The sequence below is a fragment of the Hemicordylus capensis genome, chromosome 1, assembly GCF_027244095.1.
Source record: "Hemicordylus capensis ecotype Gifberg chromosome 1, rHemCap1.1.pri, whole genome shotgun sequence".
Classification (NCBI taxonomy): Eukaryota; Metazoa; Chordata; class Lepidosauria; order Squamata; family Cordylidae; genus Hemicordylus; species Hemicordylus capensis.
This window is the reverse complement of record NC_069657.1, coordinates 250,914,174-250,939,261: the sequence shown is the minus strand read 5'-3', so window position 1 is coordinate 250,939,261 and position 25,088 is coordinate 250,914,174. Positions and strand designations below refer to the sequence as shown.

The following is a 25,088-nucleotide window of genomic DNA, read 5'->3' as shown; positions in this document are numbered from 1 at the left end:
TGTTCAGGGCTGAAATGGTACTGCATTCATTATAGATGTGCTGAAAAATAAGAATTTGGGCAAAACCTTTCCCTACACAGTTCACAGCAGAACAAATGCTCCTCCTCTTAAAGGCATATAATTGCCACAGTACTGTTGTCAGTGTATTGAAATGAGTGCAAATCCTAAGCATGCTCACTTGAACCAAGCACAGAGTTTCAGAGTTAGTTAATGGCTAAATAAGCAGAAAAGCCTGAGGGAAACACTGGAAGAAGGGATAGTCTCAAAACTGTCAAGGAGCAGTTAAGTTATCTAAGAAACAAAACAGATTATCCTGTAACCCACCTCTACAACACAAGTGACTAGAAGGAGCAGAGTGAACGGACAAAGGCAGGAAAGAAGCTGAGTTTAGTCAGTAGCAAGTTGTGACCCAGCTGTTGAGCACAGAAGTCTGAAAAAATGTTTCTGGAACCTTAGTAGCTTTTAGTCCCCAGTATCTTCAAAAGGAAGGTTCAGACAATAGGGCCAGTTCTTAAAAAAATAAAAAAATAAAATAAAATAAAATAATAATAATAATAATACCCCCAGTGAGGCACTACCTTGGCGTGGTTGTGGGGCTTGCATGCTCTGAGGAAGGTGAGAGCTATGCCAGAGGTCCAACCATACTGGACAGGTCTCACCAGAGGAGCCAGACAAAGAGTGCCTCTCCCATCAACAGTATGGTGAGACGTAACTTTAATAAATCTATACCGGATCGGTCGTCGCCCGGGTCAACAAGGACCGCGCCAGGTGCTGGAGTCCCTGGACATCTGGTGGCAAGTGGGCTACAAGACTCAGGATCTTCAGTTGAGCAACCAGTGCTGGAGACAGTAAAGTTACTGGAAGAAACGCCGCTTAACCGAAAAAAATATACAAAAAATGCCAACAAGGAAATAATGATCTGCTATTACAAGTCTAGTCCAACTAGAAGAGGTTACCAAATTTGGAAAGAGAAGCATCCAGATACAGAAATAACAGAACAAAGGCTAGCAGACCAGAGAAGATTCATAATAAGAAATAAAGTATTCACAGGAGTTGAGCTGGAAGAACTGCAAAGAGCAACACAGGCTCAAGACATGGAAGAAGAATTACCACCAACTGAAGCAGTTGCTCAGGCGCAGGTGGAGGAGGTGTTGGAAATAGAGGATGCCACTGTTACTGAACTGTTTCAAAATCAAAACCAGACAACCTCCCCTTTGCCTTCACCTCAAAAACCCAAATGCCATTTAACAGAAAAGCAACAAGAACTAAAGCAAAAAATAACTGAGCACATGAACCAAACAAACACCAGGGTCCGACTTCCAGCTCTAAAAACAGTTGCCAAAAAACAACTTGCTCAGGTATTAAAAGATGTCAATGCTGCACTTGCAGAAATAACAACCAATAATTTGCAAGAAACAAACCAACTAATGTACAGTGCAGCAACAATAACAACACAAGAGCTCAGATATAAGATCAATGGACCTGTAAAAAAATAAAGTAGTACATCACCTAAATGGAAGATTAGATTAGAAAATAAAATCTCCAGGCTTAGATCAGATACTAGTAAATTGAAAGATATGAAAGACAAGAAGCTGAAGAATGGAAACACCAAACAGTATCTGATCCAAAAATACCACCTAGATTCAAGGAAAATTAGAGAAGTCCTGGAAATAATAAAGCAGCAAATAACAGCAGTGTCAAAGAAGATTAGCAGATATGAAGCCAGAATTACACAACACAGGCAGAATCTCCAATTCCAGTCGAATCAGAGACGTTTCTACCAAAGCATAGAAGGAGAAACTGCAAGAAACCTAGAAACACCAAATGAAGAAGAAACAGTGCAATTCTGGGGGAAATTATGGGACAATCCAATAGATTATAATAAAAAAGCAGGCTGGATGAAAGAGGTCAAAAATGTAACCAACAAATGCAAGATCTAATAATAACACCAGAATTAATAAGTGAAAGAGCAAAGAAAATTAAAAACTGGACTGCTCCAGGTGACGATGAACTGCATGGCTTTTGGCTTAAACACCTAACAAGCCTTCATAAACAACTATCAAAACAGTTCAATCACATTTTGCAAGGAGGTGATATTGAACAATGGCTAACAACTGAGAAAACTCATCTCATATGAAAGACCCAGCAAAAGGTGCACTTCCAAGTAATTATAGACCGATAACCTGTCTGCCAACCATGTTCAAATTATTAACTGGAATAATAGCAGATGAAGTGATGCAACACTTATTAACTAACAAACAGCTTCCAGTTGAACTGAAAGGAAATTGCCCGAACACCAGAGGCACAAAAGACCAGCTGCTGTTTGACAAAATGATTTTAGAAAATTGCAAGAGAAGAAAAACAAATCTAAGTGTTGCATGGATTGACTACAAGAAAGCCTTCGATTCATTGCCTCACACATGGATACTAAAATGTTTAGAAACAACTGGTGTCAGCAAAAACATTCAGATATTTATAAAAAAAGAAATGAGCATGTGGAGTACACAGTTAACAATCAATGGCGAGACACTTGGACAGGTTAACATTAGAAGAGGCATTTTCCAAGGGGACTCACTATCCCCTCTGTCGTTTGTAATCGCCATGACCCCACTTTCACAAATACTAAACAAAACAGGCCTCGGATACCAAACATTAAAAACATCAAGTAAAATCAACCATCTGCTGTACATGGACGATCTGAAGTTGTATGGAAAGTCCCAGTCAGAAATCGAATCACTGCTAAACACTGTCCGTATATTCAGTAGCGATATAGCAATGGAGTTTGGACTAGACAAGTGTGCTGCATTAATAATGAACAGAGGGAAAATAACAAAAACAGAAGGAATAGAACTGCCCAATGGAAGCAGGATCAAGAACCTGGAAGAGAAAGAACATTACAAATACTTGGGCATTCTCCAGGCTGATAACATCGCACACACTGAAGTTAAAATAAAATTTGGAAGTGAATACATCAGGAGAGTTAGAAAAATCCTCAAGTCCAAACTCATGGCGGGAACACCATACAAGCCATAAACACCTGGGCTATACCTGTTATCAGATACACTGCAGGAATAATAGACTGGACCCAGGCAAAGCTAGAGACGCTAGATCGTAAGACCAGGAAAATCATGACCATCAATCATGTTCTGCACCCCCGCAGTGATGTAGATAGGCTATACCTCCCTCGCAGCTCAGGTGGAAGAGGAATGCTGCAAGTCCATCAAACAGCAGAGGAGGAGAAAAGAGGCCTTGAAGAATATATAAAGGACAGTGAAGAAGATGCACTTCAAATGGTCAATAATGCGAAACTATTCAACACCAATGAAACAAAGCAGGCCTACAAGAAAGAACAAGTCAAGAACCGAGCAGAAGAATGGAAAAATAAGCCACTGCATGGTCAATATTTGCACAATATAAGTGGAAAATCAGACATCACCAAGACCTGGCAATGGCGTACGAATGGCAACTTGAAGAATGAAACAGAGGGTTTAATACTGGCTGCACAAGAACAGGCACTAAGAACAAATGCAATAAGAGCAAAAGTCAAAAAATCCACCACAAACAGCAAGTGCCACCTTTGTAAAGAAGCAGATGAAACCGTGGATCACCTAATCAGCTGTTGTAAAAAGATCACACAGACTGACTACAAACAAAGGCATGACAAAGTAGCAGCGATGATACACTGGAACATCTGCAAAAAATACAAGCTACCTGTAGCCAAACATTGGTGGGACCATAAAATTGAAAAAGTTGAAGAAAATGAAGATGTAAAAATATTATGGGACTTCCGACTAAACAGACAAACATCTGCCACACAATACACCAGATATAACTGTAGTCGAGAAGAAAGAAAAACAAGTCAAAATAATCAACATAGCAATACCAGGGGATAGCAGAATAGAAGAAAAAGAAATAGAAAAAAATCACAAAATACAAAGATCTACAAATTGAAATTGAAAGGCTGTGGCAGAAAAAGACCAAAATAATCCCAGTGGTAATTGGCACCCTAGGTGCAGTTCCAAAAGACCTTGAAGAGCCCCTCAACACCATAGGGGCCACAGAAATCACCATCAGCCAATTACAAAAAGCAGCTTTACTGGGAACAGCCTGTATTCTGCGACGATATCTATAACAATTGACAATAAAATTCTGGCATCCCAGGTCCTTGGGAAGGATTCGATGTCTGGATAAAACAAACCAGTCAATAACACCTGTCTGACTGTGTAAACAAGAAATAATAATATTTATTTATTTCTCATATTTTATACCACCAGATATGTACAGCTCTAGGCAGTGTACAAAGTTTAGCCTTTAAGTAATAAATTTTAAACACACACAATTTTTTTTTCTATTGACCTACTGACTTCACTGGCTGTGGAGCAAGCTGGCAATATTTGCCTTTAGACCTTTACTTCCAAATGACAGTTCAATGGATTAATTCATGAAAAAAAAATGTCCTAACATTCTCACCAAAAGTGACCTTAGGTGGCTAAAAAGAAAAAGGAATGGAACAAATTATATAAACACAACAAAACTATACAACATCATAAAAGACAGCTAAAGAATTAAAACAAAATCCACAAAGGAAAATTCAAATATTATTTTACCTTCAATTGCCACCCAAACCCTAACTAAGCACCACCCATCCCCAAAGGCAGAATTTAAAAGGTAAGGTTTAACATAGCACTTGAAGTAGTGTAGAGTAGGGGACAACCATGCCTTTATGGGGAGAACATTCCACAGATTTTGTGCCACCACCAAAAAGGCATCCTAGCGAATGCTTGCAGAAGACATGGCCTCCTTGAGGAATCAAAGCTTATAGGAAGGCACATATGAATGAAGACAGATCTTAAGGTATCCAGGCCCCAAACTGTATAAGGCTTGATGAACTGGCCTGTAGATCCAAGGCCCAGCCCGTGATTGGAAAGTTGAGGTCCTCTTGACCTGAGGTCTAGCTGGTTTTTCTGGTCATTTAAATGCTGGAAATCTGAGACACAAACAAATTCTGCAGTACAGCTGTTAAAATGCCAATAGAGGCCCTGGCAGTTTGTGCTGTAGTTAAGAGGCCCATGTGCAGACCCCAGTAGCACATGTTGATGATAAGGGCTGGTCCCCCTGTGTCCTATCAAGCTAGACCCCTGTGTGACCTGTGTTTTGAAGCTCCAGACATTCTGTAGGTCTCCAGTCCTTGTTTCCCCCCACTATCTAGAGTGCAGGGAGAAGGTAGAAGCTACAGCTGGCTGGCGTGGCTATGACTACCCTTGGTGCACAGGGAACATGGATAAGAAGCTCAACTCAATAAGGTTTCACATTCTCAAAGACTCTTTGCTCAGCCTAAAAAACAAACAACAACAATAATAACAACAACAAATACCTGAATCTAAAAAACAAATACCTGAACTGGACATCAAATCAACACTGTACACATGACAATTAACAACAGAGGTGGGAGAAAGATTGGTTTGAGGAAGGAAGTAGGAGGTGCCTCATAGTTCAGCCCCCAGCCCCCTTTTTCCTGCTGGATAAGAGATTTGGATCAATGAATGATGGCAATCAATAGGCAGAGGGATTTAACAGCTTTTATGAGCTAAGTTGGGACCAGGGGCATAGGTAGGGGAGAGGGGGCCCGTGTTCACTCCTCTCCTTGGCGGCCCCTCAGAGAGAGGGAGAGAATGAAGCAAATAGGGAGGGGTGGAGCTGGGGCCCCTGGGCTTTATGGACCCATCCACTCAATTATAACTACACCCCTGAATGAGACTGCCTTGACGCCTCTCTCTCTCTCTCTCTCTCAAACTAGATATGACGACAGCCACATTTTCCTGTTCATGTGTCTGCCCCATTCACTTATAAAGGATGGGTGAGGGGCTGATATTTGCAGCAAAATATCAGGAGAGCTGGGGAGTTGAAACTTCCATCCCTCTCCTGGATCTGTTGCTTCTCCTAGCTTGGCTTTTTAGAGTATCAGAGCCAGACTGGAATAAAAATTCCTGGAGCAAACAAAAGACAGGAAGTTAGGTGTGTGTGGGGAAGGTTCAGCCATGCTCATTTTGATCCAAAAATTAGCCACACATCTCATATTGATAAATGCATTGAGCAAACGTGAATTTTAAAAACCCTCTACTTTGGTTTGGCTTCATTTTGATGGACAAATCCTTTTAAAATGGGAATGGACACAAATCCACCTTAAGTGGCGCAGTGGGGAAATGTTTGACAAACAAGCAGAAGGTTGCCGGTTCAAATTCCCACTGGTGTGTTTCCCAGACTATGGGAAACACCTATATCAGGCAGCAGCGATATAGGAAGATACTGAAAGGCATCATCTCATACTGCATGGGAGGAGGCAATGATAAACCCCTCCTGTATTCTACCCAAATAAAATAACAGGGCTCTGTGGGCACCAGGAGTCGAAATTGACTTGACAGCACATTTTACCTTTACGGACACAAATAGACCAAGGAGAAGATGAAAGAATATGAGAATCTTGATGACCATGTGATTTGGCATGTCAAATGAAGACCAGGAATTATTAGAAAATACAGTGGATGGTCAAGGAATGCAAAACACTATCAATGCTCCCTCGAGTACTGTAAGAGACACATTATGCTATTCTCTTTGACTATATGATTTATTTGAAATCATTCCAACACTATTATACAAGCTGTTAATTAAATAGTTGTATTCTTTTATAGGAGGACATTTGCCATACATCTGATTAGCACACCAAAGCATATGTGAAGCTGTCTTTTCAGGCTATGGGTTACGTGTCCATAGCCTAGTTCTCAATGAGGTTGCAAACTTATGACTGAGCTATTGACACTTCAGACTGCAGATGAGGGCTCATATGATGGAATGCTCCCTCATGGAAAATGATTCCAAATGCATGGAAAAGACTGTCAGGAGCAGAGAATCAGAAGGCATTCTGAACCACTAGAACTATGAAATCACCTTCAGTATTGTTCCATCAAGTGTGGCTCTGAGTATTCCAAAGGAGGGTAGCTACATTAGGCGAGAAGGAAGATTATCAATCTCCTTCAAAGACAGAGTTGACTCAATTAACTGCATGAAGAGGAGGGGAAGAGTGGTGGTGGTTGTTGGTGACTCCCTATAGAGAGGTATGGAGGTGGCTGTGCTGACTAGACCTGTTAGCTTGTTAAGTGTGCAATAATCCAGATGCCCACTGATCATTATCCCTCTTGTTAGATGATAAAATTGTGATTATTTCATCTGAGAATTGTAACCTTCTGTACTGCGTTAGCAGACAATTTATTTTGCTTTTGTATAAACTATGCTTTTGTATAAACAAAACCATACTTTTGTTTAAAGTGCTTTCAAAAGGTATATGCTTTCTATATTTCTATGATCTGGAACAAACATGGGCAACATGAAAGCTGCTAGCACAACTTTAGGTTGTCAGTGTCATCACTGAAACTGATAAATAGGCAGGGACGTTCTACAGAGATATAACGAGGAAGAATAGTGCTGGAAAGAGTGGAGGGGAAAAGGTTGGCAACAAGTATTAAAAATAAAATAAAATCCAGTAAAATTCATCTTGTGGCATGACCCTACAGCCTGTATACTGGAAATGAAGCCTAAGGAACTGGTTTAAAGGCGTTGATTACGGGATTATTATTATTATTATTATTATTATTACATTTATATCCCGTTCTTCCTCCAAGGAGCCCAGAGCGGTGTACTATATACTTATGTTTCCTCCTCACAACAACCCTGTGATGCAGGTTAGGCTAAGAGAGAAGTGACTGGCCCAGAGTCACCCAGCAAGTATCATGGCTGAATGGGGATTTGAACTTGGGTCTCCCCGGTCCTAGTCCGGCACTCTAACCACTACACCATGCTGGCTGGATAAACATGATATCTTGCATGAAAGTCCAAGTCTAGCCACAGAGCAATAATGGCCATCAGTAATAGGAGTACTCCACTGGCTGCTGTCCTCCGCTTCTATAGGGTGCAATAGTGCTTGTATGGTACTGATGAGGGCAGGAAAAAAGCCTGACTGCAGATGGACACACTATTTTGAAGAATTTGTTTATTTGAAACCAAGTTATACTTCCCAAAGACCTACAGATACCAAATTGTGCATAAACAATCCTGCCACCGAAATTAACTGAATGCACAACTTTTTACCTGGAATATGCCCAGTGAAAACTAAAAATATTTTTTGCAGCATTTTTTAGAACAAATTCTGCATATTATACTTCTGGGTTTTCTACAGATACCAACTTTTGCATGAACAACCCTGCCACAAATTAGCTCAATGCACTTTTACACTGGAATAGGCTGGAGGAAAGGGTTAATTTTTTTTTTTTAAAAAAAGAAGAAATTTTGAATATAATCATCATATTTTAACTGTTATTATTCTCAACTGATTTTAAACACCCAATAATCAGATCAATAATTCCAAAACAACATCATGCCTATGAGAAGCAGAAGATCTTCCTCAGATCCAAATTTATTAGAATTCAAATTTACCATATATGGTAACTGTTCAATAAAATGAATGCTTGAAGTTGAACCTACAAATGTCCGATTGTTCTTTTACTTCCCTTTTGCAAGCATATTAATAAAGCATTCTATTACATATATTTACTTTTTTGAACTTTCCTAGAAGTGTAATCCACACAAAATGACATTGTCCAGTCAATGATGGGTCTTCACCTAAATATTTATAGTCTGCCTTTCTGTTATCAAAATAACACACAAAGTGGCTTTCAAAAAATAACACATAATACAGTTGCACAATAAAATAAAAAATTAAAACCTAACTATGTTGGCAAGCAAATGATCAGGGAAGACTGTTTGCATCGAGAGATAAGCCAAAACAAGGGTAGTAGTACATTTCGAGACAAAATGATCATCTCTGAAGATTTCAAGAATCAAGAGATTTGAAAATCCAGCTGAAACACAGACTTTTCCTGCAAGCTGATGAGGGAGAACGGAGAGGGGATGAGAGCCCCACAGCACTGCCCTGCTTACCAGGCATAAGATGCCAATTTAGCTGTGGTGGCACAGGTCCATAATTTTGTCTTGCAGTGTTGCAGGAGGGAGAAGAATATCAAGCATAAGTTCTACATTGCTGTAGAACAAATAAGGCAAATTGGAATGTGATAAGAAGCTCTAATGCATATAAATTTAGATGGCATATAAATTTAATAAATACATTATTCAGGTGAAAACCCAGGTTTGCTGCTGAGTGCAGAAAGCTACAGTAAATAATTGCTCTCCAACAGGTGTATTTATTTAATATACATATTTGCAAACACATATTTGATGCACTGACACTTTACAGTTCTAGGTGTACGCTTAAAATGTTTTCCACATACAAAAAACTGAATGTTTGAAATGGCTCATAAATGGTGATCAATTAAAGATGTATTGAGGGTTTTGTTTTTTTTAGCATCTTTGGAAGGAGCATGAGCAAACAGATTTCCTGCTTCTTATTTAAGAAAAAAGGAAATGAAAAGTAAGCCTCATTGAGATACACAGAATCTAGACAGTATAAGTGAGGAAAGAAGCTACAAGACTTTTTGTGCTTGTGCCAAATGAAAGATTATCTTTGAGAGTTCTTACAAATTCAGTGAAGATAAAGGCTAGTCCAGAGGAAAAAGCAACAGAGTAATCTCTTTTCGCTCAGCAATTTAGCTGGTGGCATAAAATTGACAAAATAAAAGGTAATATAGCTTGCAACCTATCACATTCTGTGAAAATACTAATGTGGAAAAAGGGAAAAGAAAACATAGAATGAAATCAGCACTGAGTACACTAAAAAAAAATTAAGTCAAGATGAAATATGGCAAAAGAGATAGCAAATTGCACTATTGTGGTACAATATAACTTGACCTGTTCAGACTCAAGCAACTTGAATCCCTGTACACATGGAAACTAAATTGAATTTTCAAATTCCATTGAAAATAAGATAATTTTTATGTCAGATGTAGATTTAGTCCAAAGATAACTACTGTGTCTCCCTTTTGAGCCTTCTCCAAAGAACTGTATACCTACAAAGAACTCGCAAATCATTGGCTTACATTCTGCACCGGATCTCACCAAACCAAGAGCGGAGCATGTGTTCTGGCTCCGTGAAACTCCAAACCCCACCCACACGGCTAGCAAGGCAGTGAGACTCCATCACTACTAAGGATTGTGCCATTGCTGTATCAATGATTAATGGGATAATTGATGCTACAGTGAGGATGTAAACCTAGCAATGTGGAAGGGGTTTGGAATTGCTTGGAACCAGCACATATACCCCACTCTTGAACTGGCAGGGTGCTGCATAGAACATAAGCCACTGTTTCCAGTTCCCAATCTGATGGAATGTAGTTGTTTTCATGAAATTTTAAAGCACTGTTGACAAATTATTTTATACATCTATTAATTTATTAAAGTAGGCATATAACACCTTTGCATCTTAACATTGAACCCTCAAGGCAGATAACAACAACAGTAAAACAAAAACATATAAACACCACTAAAAATAGCAGCAGTCAAAAATTATTCTAGATAAAATCATGGAGTTGATTGTCATCAGAATCAGCATGTTTAAAAATACTGACTGGCAGTGAAACATGGAATAAAATTAAAGTTGTTCTAACAGTGTGCTAATTGTGTGCTAACAGTGTGTGTGAGTTTGACTTCTGAAAGGGGAAAAACACCCTCAATAGCAATTTTCCCCAGTCAGTTAGTACATTTCAACAATTATCTTCCTCTTCAAAGGATCCCTATAAGTTAGGTATATGAGCATCATTATTCAATATTTATGTTTATTATTTACTTCTGGAGTACTGGTGTTGCAGTCCAATGCATATTTACCTGGAAGAAGATCTCACTGAACTCAGTAGGACTTACTTCTGAGTAGACATGCACAGCACTGTGCTGTGAGAAATAACATAGTTTCCTGATTTGGCCCCAAGATCACCACCTTGAGAACACTCCATGTACATACAATGATTTGAAAATATTCATAGTCAATTAGTGTTGGCTGGGAACCTGGAAGCAGAAATAATAGGGAGGGCAGGGGGCTCAGATTACCTTTTCCCACCCCCCACCCCCAAAAAGGAGAGAGAGTAATTAGCCTTGTTCATGTGCAGAAATGAACTAAAAGTGGAGGCAATAGAACTGTGCCCACTGGTCCTGCCCTTGACCTCCACACATTCACCCAAGCCTGTGAACAGAGAGTATATGATCAACTGGTACACCACTCAGAGATGGAAGTTTGGGGTGGTTTACACATTTGATAAATAAATAGATGAACATTGAGTTTGTTCAAAATACACACTCCTCTCATGGTAATGCACTGCTTCAGGTGCGGGAAATGCTTGTTTGAAAGTGTCCCTCCACATTAATGTCTCCCTGCACATGGAAATGAGGACTAAGGCTCAGATAGAAGCCATGAGATGTCTGTCTACTTGTGTCTATGTCACAAATTGTTTCAGTAAGCCTTTTATTCTACCAGCACTACAATGCATGTGCAAACTTTGCCATTTTTAAAGACATAAAGACATTCACATGTTACTTGCATTGCTTCAAGCACAATGCACTAAACTTAAACTCTTCCTTTTGTAGACAGCAGATAGTATTACTGATTTAGAGAGAAAGAACACTGGTTAAAGTAACTCAATCTAAAGTGTTGGAGAAAGGTGTAATGAAAGTTGCCCAGGTGTGACATTATTCTGATCCTGGGTGTCTAATATTCATGCCCATACATTCCAGAGGCACAGAAGAGAATAGAAAAGATGGGGTAATTAGACAAATTATTTTTACATAGTATGACACCAATACTGTTCTGAGCTAAGGAAGGGAATAATGACTGAAAATTCAAAGACCATACACAGTCAGGTTTCTGATAGCCACCTACTCAATGGAGGGATACTTTCTGGTTTGAAGGGCTATCAGTAAATGTCCTCAGTGGGGCCTTCCCCTGACCTTGGGTGGGCCTTTCAGCCTTCCCTCTACCTCAGTGGTGGGTGCTGCAGCAGAAACAAGTTTTTTGGATGGCAGTGGGCCAGTAAACCACAATGATACTCTAGTCAGTAACCTCTGGCTGCCTGGTACCATATTTCTTCTCTCTGTGTGCCTCTCTAACATGGCACAATACTACACTGGGCTTTGTGTGTGTTGGGGGGGGGGGGACGACATGGTGGGTCATAATGTTACTGTTGCTTAATTTAACCAACATGAACATATTTCACAAATGCCCATCGAACTCAACTGGCCTGCCACAGACCAGACAGCGAAAAAGATCTAAAAGAATCAGTCTTGCTCAACAACAGCTCATGGAGCACAAAGTCTACATGATGCCTGCTATTCTGAATAGGCACTTCTGAAGCAGCCCTGAGCTCAAGCATGCATTGGTTGCTTGCAATGAGGGAACAGGAAGAGGACAATATAGTTCTAGTTTAAAGTCATAATCAACTTGTGTAATTCTCTGCCACAAGATGTGATGACAGCCAATAACTTGGATGGCTTTGGATAACTTCATGGAGGAGAGGTCTATCAACAGTTACTAGTCTCAGGGCTATAGGCCACCTGCAGCCTCAGAGGCAGGATACCTCTGAATACCAGTTGCAGGGGAGTAACAGCAGGAGAGAGGGCATGCCCTCAACTCCTGCCTGTAGACTTCCAGCGGCTTCTGGTGGACTACTGTGTGAAACAGGATGCTGGACTAGATGGGCCTTGGGCTTGATCCAGCAGGGCTGTTCTTATGCTCTTATGTAGTTACATCTAGATTATATCTTCACATTTCTATTCAAGTTGTGAAGAGGAGTATTCTTTTGACTATGTGAAATTAAGAGGTATGGCATATATCTAGATGTATGTAGTTGGTGAACAACAATTACCTGAAAGGCCATTTTAAAGACTGAATAAAAGCAAATTCCAAAAAGGTCTTTCTTAGATTTCTGGGTTGCCATAGGAATAAGATACAAGGTTCGTTAACTCACCTCCAGATGCCTTTGACCTTTCTTTCAACTTTTCTGCAGCCATTTCACTGTAGCTAGGAAGTTCTGACATCTTCACTCCAGATCGAGCTTCTGCTATTAGCTGACGAGCTCTCTCTCTCAGCTGCCGACGCCGCTCTTCATCTTGCTGCTAAGATATATTGAACAGTTGCCAACTCAGTAATTGACAGAAATGCAATTTCATTCTCAATCTGATCATCATGATAGTAACTGGTTTACAGCATGGTGCTTGGCCCATGTTATAAATCGGAAGCTCCATATCAGCTGAGTGTCAACAAACTGCTCTTAGAGCCATCCAGGAAAGTCCCCCCCCAAATAATTCCTCAAATGACTATTGTATTAGATTTTTTTAAAAATTAGCTGGTTTAAAAATATATATATTCTGAGGCTGACAGATACCCAGACATTATGGCCATAATTTGGCACATAGTGGCTGACATTCTATGCAGCAAGTTGCCAATCCAAGGGAGAGGAAAGTGGCTGCTTCCGCAGCACTTTAAACCTGGTGCTGTTATGGAAAGCAGGGAGGCTGCATGCCTACTAAGGAGTGTGTCACTACACTTCCACTGGTACTGCCATAATTACCAATGGGAGTACTGGCAGAAGTGTGATCATGCACATCTTAGTGGGCATGGAGCCTCCCTGCTTTCAGTAGCAGTACCAGTGAGGTTTTAAGTGCAGTTTAAAGGCAGGAGTTTAAAGTCAGTGAACTCGCCTCTTCTTTCAGTTCAGAAAGTGCTGGTGATGGGTTCAGCTAGCACAGCACCAGCACTTGTGCAAGGGTGGGGGTGGACATTTTGTCAATCTCTCCTTCCCCTGGATGTGCTCTGAATCACATGAAATATGTCCCTGAAGGCTGTGTGTGATCATCAGCACTGGTGCTTCATTAGTCAGGAATTGGCCACTGATTTCACGGTTGTAAAAGGTCATGTACATAGTTAGCTTACACATGGGAGGAACTGTTGTCCTAAAAGGGTATCAGAAAGGGGTTTAAATTACCAGTGAGTTCAATTGTCTTCAGGAGTCGTACTGATGCAAAACGGAAATACACTGAACTGAAATTTAATTTTCTAAATATTTCTATTAAATCAGATAATTTAAATTAAGGAAAGCTGTTGTCGTTAACACCTCTTTCAGAGGAGAAAACTATTCCTTAGCTTTTTAAAACTACTTTAAAAATAAAGTAGTTATTCCTTGTTTTGGAATAACTACTTAAATAGAATAAGTGCATTAAAAAAATAATCTGCCTGTAACAGAGTGTTCTGAAGACACCATCTCTGAAGGAAAGTTGATCAGGATGGTCAGGACCTGGCCTCTAACTGGAAAGGAAACCATTGGGCAATTCAATGTAGTCAGATGATGTCACTGTTGAGCTAGGAATGTGCGAGTTTTAGAATTGCACAGTTCTTCAAATAGAACATTTGGCAAACATTTTACCATATATTCCATTATATCATTGACCTAATGGTGATACAATTCTCTTCATCACTTGTTGAGGAGCCAGCATGGTATAGTGGTTAGAGTGCTGGACGAGGACCGGGAAGACCTGAGTTCAAATCTCCATTCAGCCATGATACTAGCTGGGTGACTCTGGACCAGTCACTTCTCTCTCAGCCTAAGCTACTTCACAGGGTTGTTGTGAGGAGAAACTCAAGTATGTAGTACACCGCTCTGGGCTCCTTGGAGGAAGAGCGGGATATAAATGTAATAAATAAATAAATAGATAGATAGATAGATAGATAGATAGATAGAACTCATACCAATGACCCAGCTTATAACGTCAGATCTTTTATTCTGAGTAACTTGGTTCTCTCTAGCCTCCTGCCAAGTGGTAAATAGAATTTTATCACACTGTAGATGCAGATTCTACTACTTGTGGTAGAATGTGTGGGAACATATTCCATTATCCTCCAAGACAACCTTAATGCTAGTCGGCGTGATCTTATTACTCCCTCGTTATTATACTTTCCTGTCTGAACTGCTGAATTTTATGCCATACTCCTCCTTGCAGATTATAAAGTAGGAGAGCTGGTCTTGTGGTAGCAAGCATGAATTGTCCCCTTTGCTAATAAGGGTCTACCCTGTTTGAATTTGAATGGGAGACTAAATGTCTGAACGCTGTAAGATATTCCCCTTAGGGGATGGGGCTGCTCTGGGAAGAGCATCTGCATGCTGGCATGCCGAAGGTTCCAAGTTCCCTCCCAGGCATCGCCAAGATAGGGCTGAGAGAGACTCCTGCCTGCAACCTTGGTGAAGCCACTGCCAATCTGTGTCAACAATACTGAGCTAGATGGACTGAGCGATAAGGCAGCTTCCTAAGTTCCTAAATCTTCCATCACTCATAATGTTGCTCAATTTTGTGCACCTGCTGTCAAAATCTGCCAACAGCTAACCTCTGGCTTCAGTGGCAGAGAGAGGCTGGCGGTGGCTCAGTTAGGCCACCGCAGTGGCCCCTTGGCCCTGCCCCGCATCTGATGTCATACGCAGGGGGCCGGCTAGCCATGCCCCCATGTCTGATGTCAAACACAGGGCTTGGTCTCCCTCCCAAATGGGGCTGTGTGTCCCTGTTTGGAAGGGAGATTGGCCCATGTTGCATTGGGCAGCATGGGCCGGAGCAATTCCCCCTGCCTTTAAGACAGGAAGAATCACTCCGGCCACTCTGGCAACACAGTGTGGACTGATTTCGGTCCCAAACAGGGCTGTGTAGCCCCGTTTAGGAGCAAAATAATGCCCCCCGCATCTGATGTCAGACGCAGGGGTTAGGGGCTATGAGGCATGGCCCCTGGGGCTGGCGGCCCGGGTTCTTTGAACCCGTCTGCCTAATGGTGGCTCTGCCCCTGTCTGGCTCTGTTTCCTATATACCACTACAAAATGGCGACTGTGTTGCTGTACATTGTATGACTGAATTAACTGAATGTAGTACTATTGGTTTGCTTGTATGTCAGATCAATGATCGTAATAAAGCAATTTCATTCATCAAGACCATCGGCTTACCAAGGGGCTACATGCCTAACATTTACCAGTCATGGCTAAAGAGAGTGCTGGACTAGGGCCGGGGAGACCTGAGTTCAAATCCCCATTCAGCCATAATACTAGCTGGGTGACTCTGGGCCAGTCACTTCTCTCTCAGCTTAGCCTACTTCACAGGGTTGTTGTGAAAGAGAAACTTAAGTATGTAGTACACCACTCTGGGCTCCTTGGAGGAAGAGCGGGATATAAATGTAATAATAATAATAATAATAATAATAATAATCCAAAAAGTAACTGAAGTAATATGAAAGATCAGAAGTAGCTATAATAATAATAATTTTATATCTATCTATCCATCCATCCATCTATATACAAATATATAAATATAAATGGATATTTTAATATTAAAAGTTGATAGTACTTAATAGAAATGCTTAAAAATTAACAAGAATGTTTAAAATCGGTTTTAAAAGCTCTTGTTAATTTTTAAACTTTTCTATTAAATACTATCAACTTTTATATTAAAATATCCATTTATATTTATATATAACATATATTTTATACAAATATATTTATATTTGTGTGTGTGTGTGTATAATTATAGCTACTCCTGATCTTTCATATTACTTCAAATAGATAAATTCATCCATTTTAAGCTGGTAACAAATATAGCCCTTAGGCCAACTTCATATAGTATATTAGTTTCCTTTGAAAGGGACATGATCAATATTAATCCAAGAGATAGAGAAGTCATGATATTTAAAACTTCACTTTATGACAAAATTCAAAAGGTTACAGGAACTTTAATCCTACTTAAATCAAAACAGCCATCCTATGTCTTTTATTTAAAAGGCAGATCTAATTCTTACTAAAAGCTATAGAGATGATAAATCTGTTTATGGACTATGTAATTTCATACTGTAGGTGTGGGTCACATGCCTAAATGCTCCTCCATACAAAAAAATATTGGATATCAGAGAGAACATTTGTAGTCTAGCTTCTCTCGACATACTAGTTTGTATGTAATAATGTTATATGTAATCTTATATTTCAAAAAGTTAATGGATTTTTATTTTTATTTTTTGGCAGGGGGCAGGGAAGGATTCTATCACATGAGTTCTCATCTGCAGTCTGAAGTAGTAAAGACCAGACCCAAGTTTAATATGTCATCTGCTGTTGTGATGTGAGAACTATACTTATTATTGTGAATAAGACACACATACGATTGTAGCCTTAAACAATTAGCTTGGCACTTAAGGCCAAAAGAGATGTGATTGCAGCAGTTCCATATATTTAAACCTGGAACTGTCTCAAGCAGGAAGGGTGAAAGTAGCATTTTAACAGCAATCAAACTACACACACACACCACATACCAATTCCCCTTTCCCAGCTTTTCTTTCTCTCCCCCATAAGAGCCCAGTAGAGGTCAATTCCAGCATTAAAGTAGGGCTGTTGAAAAAAACATGTGGGGAAGGAAGTTGCAGGCAGGGTTGGGGCGCTGCACTCCATACCAGCATGCCTCTTTTGCTGTGAAAATCAGACACCCCTGCCCCTTACTGACTGGAAGAATTTCTCACTAAAATATATGAAACTCCTGTTTTGTTTGAGCCTAACAGACTGAGATTCATTGTGCATGCTCCCCGAATTGTTTTAACAACTTATTTTGTATTTGAAATATTTTTTAAAAATACATAGCAATTTTTTCAATATCTAAAGTAACTTTCCTGGTCAACTAGTTCTCTCTGTTGCTGAGCACTAACTATTTTGCTGAATTAAGGTTGTTTAAAAAAAAAATCAAAATATGAGATTATACACAGAATCATGCATTCTTGGGATCCTGAAAATTGCCTTGGCAACACAAGCTGGCACAATAAAACATATTTCCCCCCTCTTATGTTAATACACAATGGGTTATATATTATAATAATGTATTTCATGAATGGAAGAAGTTGCTTTCATGCAAGGGGAGGCGATTTTCACTGATCTCCATTTCCTCTCTCCACTGAAAATCTGGTCCTGCTTCTGTTTGAGCAAGAAGTTTTTAGGTTACAGCCCAATACTTTGAAGAGAACTGTACAACTTAACAGTGTTAATTTATAAAAACTTAACATGGATCTGTACTACAAACATTTCAATCTCATCTAGCCAGTTACAAAAGTTACGAAGTGTTATTACACATAGGATACTTAAAAGAAGATACAACTTTTTAAAATATAAATTCAATCAAAAATATTAAGATGCATAGCAATGTCACGGAGAATGGATCTTCAGCTTTATTTTCTAAGTATGCATTAAGCTGCACAATTTTTAAAGTGGTTGTAAAATGAATATGCTATAAGAATAAATTAAAGCATAAGCAGGGCCATGGCTTGATGCCCAATTTAACATAAATAAAATAATTAACCAGGTAGCTAAGTGGTTATAAATAAAACAATTTTCATACTACCACCAGCACAAATGTGCTTCATTTCCATTCTTGTTAGTACATAATAAATTTGCACCATTGCATTTGATCTTCTGCACGTTTTTGTTTTGAAAAATGTTAGTGCTCTCCTTAAAAAGCACAATAAACTTCTTTCCCTTTATAACTCTTGCAACATTAATAATGAAGAATAAACATTGCAAACCTGTTTGGCTTCATTACACCAATGTGTAATGGAGAGCTCTGCACTCCAAAAAACTACAAAGTATTCTGCGAAAGCACTACGTAGTTCTCCTTTCAGACAAGGAACATATCTTTTCATTCCTTTTGCTACATAAATGGCTCTGAGAACCTTTTGCTGAACTGGTATAGAAGCACTGCACTCAGGCTAATGACATGAGGCAAATGATGGAGTTAAAGGATTAGAACTTTATTATTATGTGTTATCAAGGAGGATTGGCTCTCCACCTCCTACAGTGCGGTAGCTAGAGACTCACTACTCACAGTGCAAGTCCCACCTAAAATGCTTAGGGCAATAGACCTTGGCTCTATAGAATATTGGCCCTATGGCTGATGCTGCTCATCTTAGCCAACCTAATGTCAAAGCACCTGCAGAAGACATTACTGCCCCCAAGACGTAAAGCCTTTGGCAATGCCTCAGCAGGACAGAGGAAGTCCCCAGCCAGCACTTCCTGAGCCACAAAGTGTCTAGGAACCTACAAGGTCTCCTCATGCCAAAAATGTGCCTTAAGGTGTTCACTAACCCTTTTATTCTTCACTAACCCTTTTATTCTTCACTGTACCTATCATTGTGACTGTGGAACCTAACTAACTAAAGGACTATATATATATATATATATATATATATATATATATATATATATATATATATATATATATATATAATTAATTAATAAATACATTTCTATACCGCCCAAAACTCAAGTTCTCTGGGCGGTTTACAAAACAGGTAAGCAAAAAAGACCCCCCAGCCAATGTGGTGGGGGCCAAAAAATTCCAACCCACCCTACTAAAGGGGTGACCAGCCAAAGCCTGCACTATGCCCGATGAAAGGAGAGGGGGTCGCTTCTCACTCTTGGACTGAGGGGCAGGCCATGCAGGAACCAGTATGGCTGTGCAGGCCCCACCCCCACTGCCCCTAAACCAATAGGCACTTCCTCATTGCCTCGTGTCACATTCAAAATGAGGCTGGGGCAAGGAAGCCGCTCCCCAGACACACTGCAGTGTGTGGCCATATTCTAGAATAATAATAAAAGCCACAACTATAACAATAATCCTGCACAGCAAGATACAATGAAGCACTGTTTAAAATAGCAAGGGGCACTACCCAGACTCTTAGCAGAATGGTGCTCTGTCAGCAGAAGCTCCTTGTCTTCTCAGAAAGAGCACTGGCTCACACAAAGAGTAATTCCACTCATGCAAGAAATCTTGCATGAATTGAATGCTCTTTCTGTGCAGACAAAGAGCTTCTGCTGATGCTCTGGACTTCACTCAAGGTGAGTGGCCAGAAGAAAGAGAATTGTCTTTCATTTCCCTTCAATTCTGGATTTTGCCCAGCACTGCCATGCATCATGTCAATGACCCTGGGCAGGCACGTTTAGATGTACCTATGAGTCTTTCTTAACAGTTGCTAGATTTTTTCTAGCTCCAAATTACCAAAAGAAGGAGGAGCTGACGATTATCCCATAAGATGACATACGGTAACAGTCTTGTGGTAGTTTTGTGGATATTTAGTGGAACTCTATGAAAATGAGAAAAGGTAAGAAGACACCTGGTAGAGTCCACAATCAACTTTAAAGAGATTGTGAGCAATCTGCGTAGAGCTGGGGGAGGGTAAATGGGCACATCTTGTCAGCACAGGCAACAGTCAGGAAACATAACAGTATTACACACACACACACACCCTGTCAAAAGATACAGAAACATTTGGTACTCAATGTAAAATGCACAGCGGAAGTCACAACTGGGTAAAACAAGGAGTGTCATTCACCACTCAGTTGCTCAAAGGGTCAAAGGAAAGGCAAAGGAAAGGCAAATAGAAAACTGATGTGCCATCAACATAAATTGTCTATATGAGTCCTAGATATTTGAAGGAAACCTTAAGTTTATTTGTTTTGGTCTGTAAAAGCAATGCTAAGAAGTTAATTTTCTTACAAAGAACTGCAAAACACTAAATAATCCACACCTGGCATTGTTTGCTAAGAGTCCTGCAACTATTTAGCAGGACTCTTAGTGAGCAGTATTTAGCTTAAGCAATCATTAATAAAACAAGCACAAAATACTAATTAGGTACATTTTACCCATTTCCATGTAAATTGTTTGTTTGTAGTTGTTTATTCATCATTGTTCTTGGTACAATAGGAAAAATGCAAATGAATGAATCAGAATGCAGCCCTAATGGGACTTTCTGTTTATAACCATTAGCCCAGAGGTGTGCTGTAATTCAATCCTCAAGCAGCAAGATTTAGCCTCATTAACAGCTTGCATGGGCAGGTTACAACTCATAAAACCCTACAGTAAACAAAGTATATGGACACAGCACAATATCTTGAGCCTGATTGACAGAATTCTGCTTCCCTATCAGATTGCCTTGATTTACTTTTCTACTAATGTTCTAACACTATAAAGACAATTTTGCGTAGGCCTTGGAGCTCCAGAAGAACTGCATTTTTTATTTGTTTGCTTTCTCACCCCAATAGGCACACAGAGCAACAGTCCATTCAAAAATATATTTGTTGAAGTACTCACTTGATTAAAACCAGAAAGCTTCTGTATCTATCATGAACTAAAACACATGCACTTCCATTTATGGTACATCAGCTTGGTTTACTGCAATTTCATGTACTTGCAATATATATTAAAATGTGTTCACATCCCTGCCTGGAGCTTGGACACACATTTGTGATGCTAAACAACATTGTTTTAAAATTGGAAATAAAACAACAGCAGCAGCAACAACACTAAATCATCCTGTGATCATTCAGAATAAGTATACAACACACTTGAAAATTATTCCCTACTTTGACTTTGGGTAAGCTGATAAAAAAGGAAAATCATGTGCACTCCTGAATCTTGTGGAGGAAAGTTGAGCAACTTGCAGATCTTTGATTATGGTTCAAATTTTGAAAAATCCCACTTTGAAAACCAGTTTATTTCTAGATGAGGTTCTGGAGAAAAGTCTGAATGTGATGGCAAACATTGCTGATGAGGCTCCTGTAACTAAAGTAGTGTTCCATTTTTATCTTAGCACTGAGCAAAGTTTATATCTGAGACAAAATGTGGATTATTAGGCCCATTCATTTATCCAAGAGAGACGCACGGGGAGTACCCCTCCTCAGTGAACATGTACCATGTTTTAAATTTAGAATTTCCCTTAGCCACCTGATTTTAAAAAATAAAACAAAAAACATTCTTTATGGAGCTAGATTAGGTAATTGAGGGGGGAAAGATAGGTATTATATATCAGTTCACTTATAACTGTCACCCTACCATGGTGAAGGGAAGGATATACAACAGCCTCAGACTAAGTTGAGAGTTTGCTCCAAATGAATGAAAGGCCGTTGTGGCTTATATCTGTGTTGGTTGATCATCTCTAGTAAAGTAGAATTCAATAGCCTGTTAATACATGGGCCAAGATCTCCTAAACACAAATGAAACATTTTGTGGGGGATATAAAATGAATTTTATCAGAGGTTGGTGGTACTGCTAAACCAGAAAGGCAACAAAACATCTGGTGCCTTGGCTAGCAATAATGATATTTGATTTATTGGTTACAGAGCCAACAGTGGAATTAGATGTTTCAAAGGACATAGAGCTTCCACTATTTTGTCTCATTTTCTTCCTTCTTCCTGCTAACATCTAACACAACACATGATGTGACATCATTGGGCTATGCATCCCACCACCGCAGCTGACAGCCTGAGAAATGCATAGTGCAAGATGTCACATCACACATTACATTATACTAAACGTTGCTGGAAAGAGGGGAGAAGGAAACATGGAGTAGCAGGCCCATCTCTCTGCCAATGTCTAATTCTATCCTGAAATAAAGGAAACGATGGGGAAAAAACTATATCATGCAACATAACATGGAGTTATGAAGACAATTTGATGTAAAGCAGCCCCTGAGCCATTTTTGGAAGGGCAGTATATAAATCAAATAAATAAACAAATTCCACTCCCACAAATCACACAAAGCTCCATTATTCTTATTTCCACTTTTCAAGGGATTTATATTTAAAAAAACCCTTCACCTTGCACCATGAATAAGGGATAAAAACTAGAGATGTGCTCATGTATGGGCTGGGAGGGCAAGGAGCAGTTCCTTTAAGGAGCTCCTTACCTGCTCGTCCCCATCCTGTTGCTTTCCTGGTGCTGGGCCAGGTCCCCAACCAGCTGCATGGGGCTGCGGAGGTGTGGTGCTGTTCCTGCTTCCACATGCATTGGTGTGCATACATGCCGGCTATTTGCGTGGTCAGCAGCACCCTGCTGACAATGTAAATGGCCGGTGTGTGTGTGCGCACGCCAGCCGTGTGTGCCAATGTCATGCAGAGACTGCAGGAAGCAGTGCCGCAGCCCCACGCAGCTGGTTGGGGACCAGGTGCTGTGTCCGTAAAAGAGGCAGGGCAGGGACGAGCACGTAAGGAGCTCCTTGCCAACGGCTTAAGGAAACTGCTCTCTACCCCATTGATCTGGGTCTAATGCTGGCAACCGATCCGGTTAGGCACTTCCCAGAGCAGGCGCTGAACTGGCTCATGCACATACCTAATAAAAACCTACATATATTATAAAAAACACGTGGATATCTAAGAACAGTCCATGAAACCAGATTGAATTTCCCCTGCTGCCACCATCAATGAATGAATGAATGAATAAATGTCACTGCCTTGACTGGCATGTGAAATGGCATCCTTACAGAAAAAAGAAATTGTTCATAAGAAGATATTTCACATCTGCCATATTTACACATGAAGATAAAGTTTACTCTGTTCTCATTTCCCCTAGACTTTGTAATGGCCTATACTTTTATCCCATGGATGTCTATCTGGTAAACCCTCCCTATTTAAGGAGAAACTCTTGAAGAATATATAATGTAATTCCTTGTTTCCCTCTTATAAAAAAAGTATTTGTATGCAATTTTTATATTTCACAGTTCACCGATATCTCGGTGAGCTCTCTTCCACTGCTTCAATGGTGCTACTTTTAATTTTATCCTCCTTAGTCCTAGTAATTAAAGTGATCAGCAGTGGCATCCCAACGGCTTTGACACAGCTACAACCCCCCCCCCTAACAGACTTCTGCTTTTAAGGAGAAGGAGAAAAAGAACTAAAGTTTCATTTCACAAGAACAAGAAAATCAAGCTCCTCCAATCCTCAACTTTATCCAATTGTTCTTTCAGCAGCCTTTGGATCTTAAGAAGCAAATAAAAATGGCTGCCATTAGGGGGTCCTTTTTGTACTTGCCGCAGATGTCAGTGACTGACATTACTTTGGTCAAAAATGATGCTATGGATTTGTAAAGGTGAATTCGAATGTGAGAAATTGTTAGTGTAGTTGCTGAAATTATTAGTCTACCCAAGAAAATAAAGCATTTGAGGCCAGAACATGTTTTTTAAGCCACAAAGTTTATGGTTTGCAGAACAAAAACTAACCACAATTGCAGCTAAAATGTCTTTTTGCCTCTTCACAAAATTTGTTTTGAGAGTTTGAAAGGCTTTTCAACATATTTTAATTTGCCTTATTTAAAAAGTCACACACGCACACACACACACACACACACACACACACACACACACTAACTTGGCTATATTTGTTTTAAATCAACAACAAATTATTTTCTCTTCTTCAGGGTACAGAAATGAAACCACAATATTCATTATTCATCAATAATGCATTAACATAAAATGAAAATATAACTGCATAACATGCAAAGTATTTAACAGAGCTCTAACTCTCAAAATTGCCCATGACATGCCCCAATTACATAATCCAGCTAAGAAAAAGAACTTGACTGCCACCCTTTTCATCATTCGACAGGAAGAACGGCTCTGTTATTAGCCATTTAGAAGGAGAAAGAATTCTTTGCTTGTCCAGAGGCAAGGATTACCAAAAAGGTACCTATTCACATGCTAGAGAACAAAGAAGAAAAAAATTAAGAAAAAAAATTACAAGATGTTTAAAGGTTTGGGCAGGCTGGATTTTTACTGCAAGCTTGATCAGCACTTGTTTGCATAAATAGGATTTGGTATGAAACATTCAAGCTGTTTAGCAGATCTTTTCAAACCATTTCAAACTTTACTTATGCTGGTTTATAATATAACCAGACATGCTTGTAAATGGCCACACCTGCTTATTTCTCTTGGGATGGCCTGATCTCTGCTTTTTACAACAAAGAAGGAGGGGTGGTATAGGGGAAATCAGCCTCTCTTGTTGCAAAATAGAGTGGAAAGTCAAAATCTTTCTCAAGTTTGCCCCATCTGGTCAGATTAAACCTTTGATCACTCTAGGGATTACATTTCTGTTTTGTGCTCAGTACTGAGTTTTAGAAAAACTCACAAAATATACAGGTAGAATGAATAAAATCTCAGTTGCTAAATTCTGGGCACCCTTTGATGAAAACAAAAGAGCTGAATGTCTGGATTTTAATATCTAGAGACAAGTCTAAGCAAGAGGGAGCCAACAAAGAAGAAATATGAGCACATT

At 39.7% G+C, this 25,088-nt stretch overlaps 1 protein-coding gene across 1 annotated transcript in view; it reads right to left on the bottom strand.

Moving 5' to 3' along the window:
• EHBP1 (EH domain binding protein 1) overlaps window positions 1–25,088 on the bottom strand; it is a 418,269-nt gene that overhangs the window by 90,056 nt on the left and 303,125 nt on the right. The window contains 1 exon segment of the mRNA XM_053284345.1: window positions 12,957–13,104. Within this exon segment, the coding sequence (XP_053140320.1) occupies window positions 12,957–13,104 (148 nt within the window).